The sequence below is a fragment of the Nicotiana sylvestris genome, chromosome 10 (assembly GCF_000393655.2).
Source record: "Nicotiana sylvestris chromosome 10, ASM39365v2, whole genome shotgun sequence".
Classification (NCBI taxonomy): domain Eukaryota; kingdom Viridiplantae; phylum Streptophyta; class Magnoliopsida; order Solanales; family Solanaceae; genus Nicotiana; species Nicotiana sylvestris.
In genome coordinates this window covers 127,007,282-127,016,890 of record NC_091066.1, presented here as the reverse complement: position 1 = coordinate 127,016,890, position 9,609 = coordinate 127,007,282, and the positions used below count along the sequence as shown (strand labels likewise).

The window sequence follows — 9,609 nt, the reverse complement described above, 5'->3', positions numbered from 1 at the left end:
AGAGACTGCTTGCTTTGGACATTTAGGCTTTAGTCAATCAGTTCGTGAGGTTGGATGTTTCTGAGCCTAGCCATGTTCTACTTGCACAGTCGCTTGTTCTTCATTATTTGAGCGTATTAGAGATTGGTAGTATGATGATCCTCATTTGCTTGTCCTTAGAGACACAGTGCAACATGGTGGTTCCAATCAGGTTACGGTTGGAGATGATGAGGTTTTGAGGATATAGGGTCGTGCTTGTGTGCCTAATGTGGATAGACTTTGTGAGTTGATTCTATAGGAGGTGCATAGTTCCCGGTACTGTATTCATCCGAGTGCCACTAAGTTGTATCAAGACTTGCGGCAGCATTATTGGTAGAAGAAGATGAATAAGGATATTGCTACATATGTAGCTCGGTGTTTGAATTGTCAGCAGGTAAAGTACGAGCATCAGAGACTTGGTGGTTTGCTTCAGAAGATTGAGATTTTTGAGTGGAAGTGGGAGCGTATCACTATGGATTTCATTGTTGGACTCCCATGGACTCAGAGGAAGTTCAATGCAGTATGGGTTATTGTGGATAAGCTGACCAAGTTAGTGCATTTCATTCCGATAGCAGTTCCCTATTCTTCGGAGCAGTTGGCTGAGATCTATATCTGGGAGATTGTTCATCTTCATGGTGTGCCCGTGTCTTCCATTTCTGACCGAGGTACGCATTTTACCTTGCATTTTTGGAGGCCAGTACAGCGTGAGTTGGGTACATGGGTTGAGTTGAGCACAACATTTCATCCTCAGAAAGACGGACAGTCCGAGCGTACAATTCAGATTTTGAAGTATATGCTCCGAGCATGTGTTATCGACTTTGGAGTTTCTTGGGATCCGTTATATCCATTAACCGAATTTTCCTACAACAACAGTTATTAGTCAAACATCTAGATGCTCCCTATGAGGCATTATATGGTAGACAGTACCGGTCACCGGTTGGATGGTTTGAGTCGGTAGAGGCTCGGTTGTTAGGTACAAATTTATTGCATGATGCCTTGGATAAGATTAAGATCATTCAAGATAGACTTCGTACAGCTCAGTCTAGGAAAAAGAGGTATGGCAACCATAAGGTTTGCGATGTGGCATTCATGGTCGGACAGCGAGTGTTGCCTCGGATGTCGCCCATGAAGGATCGTGATGAGATTTGGGAAGAAGGGAAAGTTAAGCCCTAGGTTCACTAGGCCTTTTAAGATCCTTTGGAAAGTGGGTGAAGTGGCTTACGAGCTTCCGTTGCCACCGGGTTTTCAGCGATGCATCTAGTGTTTCATGTGTCCATGCTTCGGAAGTATCACGGCGATCCATCCCATATGTTAGACTTCAGCACTGTCCAGTTGGACAAGGAATTGACCTATGAGGAGGAGTCGGTAGTTATTCTAAACTGGAGGTTCGTCAGTTGAGATCGAAGAATTTCACTTCAGTTCGTGTGCAGTGGAGATGTCAGTTTGTTGAGGCGGTGACCTGGGAGTCTGAGTCCGATATGCGGAGCCGATATCCCCATCTTTTCACCGACTTAGGTATTTTTCTTTATCCGTTCGAGGACGAACGACAGGTTTAGAGGTGGAGAATATGATGATCCAAAGGGCCATCTTGTGTTTTAGAATTCGAATCCGAGTTTTGAGGCCTTAAAACCCTCATTTTCTTTTTTCTCATTTGCATGCGCAGTCCGGACGCGTTTTCGGAAAGCTTTTATGTGCAATTTAAGAAAAATAATGAATTTGGCCTTTAAAATTGATTATAGTTGACTTCAGTCTACATTTTTGGTAAACAGACCCGGACCCATAATTTGACGGTCCCGTAGGGTCCGTAGTAAAAAAGCCCAAGATGAGAATTCGAGGCAAAATGGTGCACTTTGGGGCTGAAAATTTGAATCACTTCTATCATTTGCCAGACCACGACATGGCCCCATTCAAGGCAAAAGACTGTGCTTCAGGGGAGTGGTTGGTGTCCAAATTTTGCCCGGGTGCAGATATTCCATGGGCAGCTGAGAAGAGAGGGATCACATCTAAAGAGTTCAATGCCAAAGCAAAGATATGGCTGGCCATCATATGCAGTCATATCTCCCTGTGTCGAACATATGGAACGTCCCGGTCACAAGAGCTCAGATGAAAACCAACATTCTTGATGGTATTCAGCTGAATGTTGGTGAAATCTACATCAATGAATTGAGAGAGTATCGGATGCAGAATGGCCCATCATTGCTAGTCCCATCGCTTATCACTGAGTTGTGCCAGCTTGCTGGGGTGGAAGAGGCTCCGATGGACAATTGGATAGAGCCGGGAAAGCCTCTAAATCCATTGAAGAAGAGAGGAGAGGGTGGCTCAGTGAAGAGAAAAAAGAGAAAGATGGGTTCTTCTTCTCAGGTTGATCCGAGTAGTCAGCCATCATCCTCTGCAAGAGGACCATTTGCTATGCTTAGTAAGGAGATGCGAGTGATTCGTGAGCTAGTAGATGGCCTTCCACAGGGACCCAGGGAGACATCTGAGGGACCCGCTTACATTTCAAAGAAAGATTTCCAAAAATACCTTGAGGATTAGAGGAAGTAGGGGGATCACCTTACGGTGCTTGAGAAGTCATACACTGATCTGGCTAAGAAGCATGGTGAGTTGAGCAGTTCCCATGGCAGTCTAGAAAAGGCGAACACTCAAATGAAGAAAAGGGAAAAGAAAAGAGACAAATTCTTTAGTCGCATGTGGAAGGATGTAAAGGGGCAGTGGAAAGTCCTAAAGCCTCAGGACCCAATGCCATCGACCAGGTCGGTGTATAATGATGATGTTCATATTCATTAGTATGAGGAAGAAGGAGAGGAGGATGATTCTAACTCAGATAGAGAGGAGAGCACTTGATGTAGTATTCAGGGAGTACTTTCCACCATTTTACTCTATCATGTTTTGTTGCTTTGGGGACATTGCAACATCTTTAGTTGGGGGTGGCTTCTTGTATAACTGTTGTTCTGGCAGATTGGTACTATAGTTGCTTTCATTTTGTTGTTAGTATATTTTCATATGATGTGTGATATTATTATGTTTAGTAGATTCTTAATTTCTTGTCTTTATATATATTATGTTCTAGTTACTTGATGTTTATTAACTTCTTAATTTTGGTTATTAGCTTCTTAAATTTTTTTTTATAGAATGTTTTATGTTAGTGGCGATATCCTTGATTTTCTTTATACCACGGTTCTTTTTCCAAGGATGACAATTTTCTTCTTGAACCGGGTAAATGTTAGTAAATTTTTGTCAACTTTTCCCGATGATGGACATATAGACAACTTTCTTAAGGGAATTAGTCTTGTAGTTTAGATATAGCTATGTTAATATTAGGAAGAATAAATAGTTTGGGTTGGAGTTTTTGTCGATTGACCAATTTGTAGCTTGTGTGGTACCAACACGATTTAAACCTCGGCATATAAATTTTTGATATTTGAAATCATGACTTTTAGACTAAAATTTTGGCTCTTTAATTCACTAAATAGCTTCATATCCTCTATGTAACCTCTTTGAGTCATTGGTTTCAATCGGATTTTGGATTTGTATTCCACTTGAGTGTTCATGTGCCATGTGTGGTGAGATTTTTTATGAGTTCTTTTGCATTACTTGTAGTCTAGAACTTTCCCGGAATGTGCTTCAAGGCGAAATCATAGACTAACTTGGTTTGAAAAATGATATTAGGCCTTCCTTGGACCACTATTGTGCCTTAAATTTCCCAGCCTTGAATATTTTCCCTAGTCAACCCATTTTGAGTCTTTAACCTTGTTCTTTGGCAACCATGTTACAATCTTTAATCCGTTATTCTTTATTGATCTAGCTTTTGGCACCCTAACTCCCTATGTACTTTGAAAGTATAAACATAGGCTAAAAGTCTAAGTTTAGGGGTGAAGGTTGGAAAAGTTGTGATATGAAAGTTGCTTAAAAAGGTGGAAGGTAGAAAAACAAATATAAATATATAAACAAAAAAAAATTAAAAAGAGTTATGAATAAAAGGAAAACTAGGTGTGGAATGAAAAGTGAAGAAAAGATGGAGAATGTTTTCTAAGGAAGTGGACTTTGATTGTAAATTTTGTAGTGCTTGGGGAGGTTTTGAGTCACTCTAACCAAAATTGAGCCCCGCCTTAACCAAAAGCCTAAACTACAACTCTTTATGTCCTAATTGATTTTGAACCAAGTTGTGTACATTAGTGGAGGAATACATGAAGGGAAAGCATATGGTACTACTTGTATACATTTGAACATCTTTTTGAGAGAGAGTTAATTATTTCCATTTGATATCCCATTTGTTTTTTGAATTAAGATTTATGAGTGTGGGATCCTCTCTTAAATGTGAAGGCACATGAAACTTGAGTTGTGAATTTAACCCCATTTTCAATTGGAAGAAATGACCAAAGAATGATAAATGTGATAGAGAGCCAAATTTTGAAGATTTAATGTCATGACTTGATTTGCTACTTTGATTTGCACAGTGCTTGGGCATTTGAAATGTAATGTAGTTCATGAAAAGTGTTCGGCAATTCATATGCATTGGTTTAATTGTTGGTACCAATCAAAGTCATGCATTTGTGCTTATAGTAGACCTTTTTGGCTTAGCATGATATGGATGCAATGTTGAGTTAAATACTTGGGAAGAGATTTTGCTGCTTTCATTGCATGAGGACAAGCAATAGTTTAAGTTTGGGGGTTTGATAAGTTGGTATTTTACCAACTTATCTTGTCTTTAAGCTTGTCTTTTTGCTGTGATTGATTAAAATCATGTATTTAATGTCATTTACTTCTATATTACAGGTTCTGCGTGATTTGGAAGTGATGTTGAAGAAACCAAGTGAAACAAGCCAAAAAGAAGCTAAAAAGGAGAAAAATCTGGGCAATTCCCTCAGTGGTCGCAATTGCGACATAAGTCTGGGAATTGCGAAGATTACAGGCTTGGGTATTGCGAGGAAAGTATGGGAATTGCGAAAGAACATGAGCTAGGCAGTAATCGTAAATGCAAAAAGTCAAACTTCGTAAATGCGAAGTCCTCTTCGCAATTGCGAAAGTGCACAGTATAGCCATACTTCGCAATTGTGAACCTTTGTTTGCAAATGCGAAAATCGAGCTTCAGACCTGGGCAATTCTGGAATTTCACATTTTTGGCCCCAAACAATTTAATACCCGACTAGGCTCATTTGTAAGGGATCTTTTGGCTTATTTTAAGTTCTTAGGGCTTGAGAGACCAAGGTTGGAAGCTAGGGCTTTGCACACACACTTTAGTCTTGAAGATTTGAAGCTTGTGGTTAAGGATTTCTTACCCATTTATATTGCTTTCTTCATTTCCTTGCTTTGTATTGTATAACGATTGTGTAGTATTGTATTCAACACTTGAATCTTGTTTATAGAAATATTCATGTTTAAAGTGTGGATTAAATACCTTGTTGTGCTTATGTATTGAATGATTTTTATCCTTTTATGAAGTGATTTAATGTTTCTTTAATTATTCTTGTTCTTTAATGTTTCCAAAGGGATTAGCTAACCCTAGGACTCACTCATTAACTCCGAATTAATTTTGGAAAAGATAATTTGGGGTTGGGAAAGATTAATTAACAAGAACTTGAGGTTTTAACCCTCATTTTATAGATTCTATCTAGGGATAGGATTGAACTACTTGTACTCATTACGGGTGTGTTTAATCTCTTAATTGTTTTAGGGATAATTCAATTATAAAGCCTTGTTAGTCTTCGGAAGAAGTTAATACAGAATTATTATCCATGGCTAATTAACACAAACTCGCTCATATTTGTAAAATCGTGAAATACATTGGATCGTCACTTGAGTATAATTCCCGATGCATCCATACGTGTAGCCATAGATCACTTTACTTGCTTTCTATATTAGTTTACATTTTCGCATTTAGATATAAAACATTTTCTAAACCAATTCTAAGTGTTTGGCATTGCGCGATAAGTGATAATTCTTTTACATTCCTAATTGCCTACGTATCGTTCTCTATGGGATTCAACCCCGACTCATAGTTGGGTAAATAATATTGCATGCGACCGTATCCATTTACTTTTTAGTAGTGGATTTGGACGTCATCACGTATGCCCGGAATCGAATTCCGAGGTCCCTAGCCCGAGAAAAGAATTTTTAAAGAAAAAGTGTTTGCTGGAAAATATAAAGGTTTTTAGAAATTAAATTGTGTTGGAACTTGATGGTATTGGGCCCGTATTTTGGTTCTGAAGCCCGCTACAGGTCCGTTATAATAATTAAGCCTTATTTGTAAAATTTTCTTGGAATCGTAGTTGATTAGACATGATTCGGACATCTGGTTGTGAAAATAGTAAATTTAAAGTGTTCTTGAGGAATATTATGAGTTTGAAGTTAAATTCGTAGTTATTGATGTTATTTTGACAATTTGATCATACGAGCAAGTCCGTATGATGTTTTTAGACTTGTGTGCATGTTTGGTTTAGAACCCCGAGGGCTCGGGTGAGTTTTGGATAGGCCACGGGGTCAATTTAGACTTCAAATTTGTTGCAGGGTCTGATCTCGCAATAACTAGGTCAGGCTTCACAATTACGAGCCTGTCGGGATTGGCAATTGCGATGGGCTTTATTGCAATTGCGAAGAAGCCCTGGCCAGCTTTGTTCGCATTTGCGAGCATTTCCTTCACATTTGTGAAGTTAACAAGGCAGGAGGGACTTCACATTTGCGACCAAATGGTCGCATTTAAGATTGCCTCAGAGATGTGAGGAGTTCGCATTTGTGATACTTTCCTCGCATTTTCGAGCTTCGCAAATTTGATATCTGCACCTTTTAAGTTGAGATTTTATACGGGATTTTCACTTCATTCTTAAAAATTTCAAAACGTAAACTGTTAAGGGCGATTTTGCCAGAGCAAGTTCTTCCCTAAATCATAGGTAAATGAATCTTAACTGTTTTTCTTCAATCTATTTCATCTTTTTACATGATTTCATCTTTTGGGTATTAATGTATTTGAGTTGTGGCACTGTTAAATCATTTTCCAGATTTCTTAATTACCTTGCTTTAACTAATATCTATTCTTGTTGAATTAATAATAATGGTAGTAAAACTGTAATTGTCGGCTTGCCTATCTTTCACGAGTAGGCGCCAATATGATTCCCGAAGGTGGAAAATCTGGGTCGTGACACCCGGGGGCCTCGGGTTGATTTCGGATGGTTAACAGATCAAGTTTTGAAGTTGAAGAGTTGCTAAAGAATTTCAACTGTTGGTGTAATCGCACATACAGAATGGGCACTGCAGGTGCGAGCCCACAGAAGCGGGAAGGGAGCCGGAGAAGTGGTCAAGGAAAAGGTGAGCAAAGGTCACAGGTGCGAAGATTCTTTTATACCTGCGTGGTCACAGAAGCAACGTGATGGGCACAGAAGTGGATGAGAGTGCAGGTGCGATGGGATGTTCCGCACCTGCGATTGCGCAAATGCGGTTCAAGATACGCCGAAGCGGAGGTAGCTGGGTAAGTGATGTCCTCAAAAGCGGAGGAATTACCGGATAAGCGGGTCCACAGGTGTGGATAAGTGGCCGCAGGTGCGAAAAGCCTGGGTAGAATATAAACATTAGGGTCCGAGGGTTTTATTATTTTTTGACTTTGCAAACTCGGAATTAGGCAATTTTTAGAGGGATTTCAAAGAGATTCTTGACGTAAGTCACTTGTGATTAAATTTCTTCAATAATTGTGCTTCCCTGTTGATTTTCCCACCTATTTGGTGTATGTTTTAGGTGTAATTTGGGGGTGTGAGGCTAGGGATTTGAAGAGTTGATTTTGGAAATTTGAGTGAAGATTTGGTGTCGGATTTCGATGAATTTTGTATGACTAGACTCGTGGTTGAATGGGCTTCTGGGTTTAATAATTTTTGTTAAGTTCTGAGACGTGGGCCCAAGGGCCGATTTTGAGCCGATTTTGGATTTTTAGTTAAAACTTCATATTTTTCTTATGGAATTGATTTCTTAGCCCGTGTTGATTGTAATGTATTGTATTGTATTTTTATTGCTAGATTCAATACGTTCGGATGCTTATTTGCAAGGCAAAGGCGTATTGGAGTAGGGATTTTGCTTGAATTGGATTTTGTGTTATGTGATTGGTTTGGAGGTGACGCACATGCTAGGTGACGGGCGTGTGGGCGTACACTGTAGGAATTGGAACTTGATCCATTCCACAAAAACTGTAAAGTTGAATAACTTGTTGCTAGCTATATACTCTCCATGTGTTATAGAAATTTTATTGCAAATCATGCTAGAAATCATGTTTAGGTTATGTGTTGGGACCCACAGGGGCCGTGTACATATTAAATTACCTGTTATTTTCTATTTGCATTTAGTCTCAAATTCTACTTTCATATCATATCTTAGTCTCTATTATTCCTTGGTGATACATCATGGTATTGCTGTTAGGGCTAATTTCATGACTTCTGAGAGCCCAAGAGACTGGAGAGGTTGGTAACTGAGTTAGGGCCTGAGTGCCGAGCTGTGAGAGATAAGTGTATATATGGATCGGGTTTCAAACCGCAACGAGCCTCAGGGCTGTATATATGTGGATCAGGTTGCAAGCCGCAACAAGCCTTAGAGCTATTTATGTGTGGATCGGGTTGTGCGCCGCAAAGAGCCTTATGGCTGTATATATATATATATGTATGGGATCAGGCTGCACACTACAATAATATAGCGCTTGCGCTGAAGGAACCCCTTCAGAGTCTGTACACCCCTAGTGAGCGCAGGTACCTATTGAGTACGAGGGTTGAGTATTGAGTGCCGAGTGCCAAGTGCTGAGATATTGAGAAAGATTGAGTGATTGTGTCTCTGATAGGATGCTCTTGATGTCATTATTATTGCACTTAGCTCCCATATATCACTGTCTAGAATTTTTCTAAAAGATGATATATTCTGTTTTACTCGAATTTGATATAAGATAGCAGATTTGGCCTAAATTGTCGAAATTGAAAGCATGCCTATTTTTCCTATGTTGAAATTACTGAAATTGAACTATAATTGCAGAGCTCGTCACTACTTTTAGTTCTTTATTTAGTCTTGTTACTTACTAAGTTGGTTGTACTCACGCTACACCTTGTACTTTATGTGCAGATCCAAGTGTTTCTGGACACAGTGGGTGTTGATATTTTGCACAGCTGATCATTAGAGACTTCGAGGTTGCGGCCCGGCATTCGTAGTCCTTGTTTCTCCTTCCTTATATTTTCTTTTGTTTTATTTAGATCCAAACTTTCATAGTCATTACTTTTCTATACTAGTGATGTATATATGTTCATGAGCTCAGTGACACCTCGATTTGGGAGTTTTCCGCACTTGTGTTTTGGGTTTACCCCGTATATTAGATTTTTTATCATTTAAAACTACTTTGACTTAGTTTGTTAAATGTTGGGAAATATTTTAGAAATGTTGGCTTGCATATACCACGTTAGGCGCCATTACGACAGGTTAGAGTTTTGGGTCATGAAAAGTTGGTATCAGAGCCTAGGTTACATAGGTCTCACGAGTCATGAGTAGGTTTAGTAGAGTCTTGTAGATCTGTACGGAGACGTCTGTACTTATCTTCGAGAGGTTGTTGAACCCTTAGGAAACTTCACATACTTG

At 39.4% G+C, this 9,609-nt stretch overlaps 1 protein-coding gene across 1 annotated transcript; it reads left to right on the top strand.

Moving 5' to 3' along the window:
- Nucleotides 1–490: 490 nt before the first annotated feature.
- Nucleotides 491–1,191, top strand: LOC138879922 (uncharacterized). Its single transcript, XM_070159572.1, has 2 exons — nucleotides 491–683; nucleotides 770–1,191. The coding sequence occupies exons 1-2, from the start codon at nucleotides 491–493 to the stop codon at nucleotides 1,189–1,191; spliced, it is 615 nt and encodes a 204-aa protein (XP_070015673.1).
- The last annotated feature ends 8,418 nt before the right edge of the window (nucleotides 1,192–9,609 follow it).

What these genes read in the sequence shown, in the direction of transcription:
- LOC138879922 (XM_070159572.1), top strand. Translation starts at nt 491, where the DNA reads ATGGATTTCATTGTTGGACTCCCATGGACTCAGAGGAAGTTCAATGCA. An exon ending in GTCTTCCATTTCTGACCGAG is followed by an intron (nt 684 to 769) that starts GTACGCATTTTA and finishes TTTCATCCTCAG; the next exon opens with AAAGACGGACAGTCCGAGCG.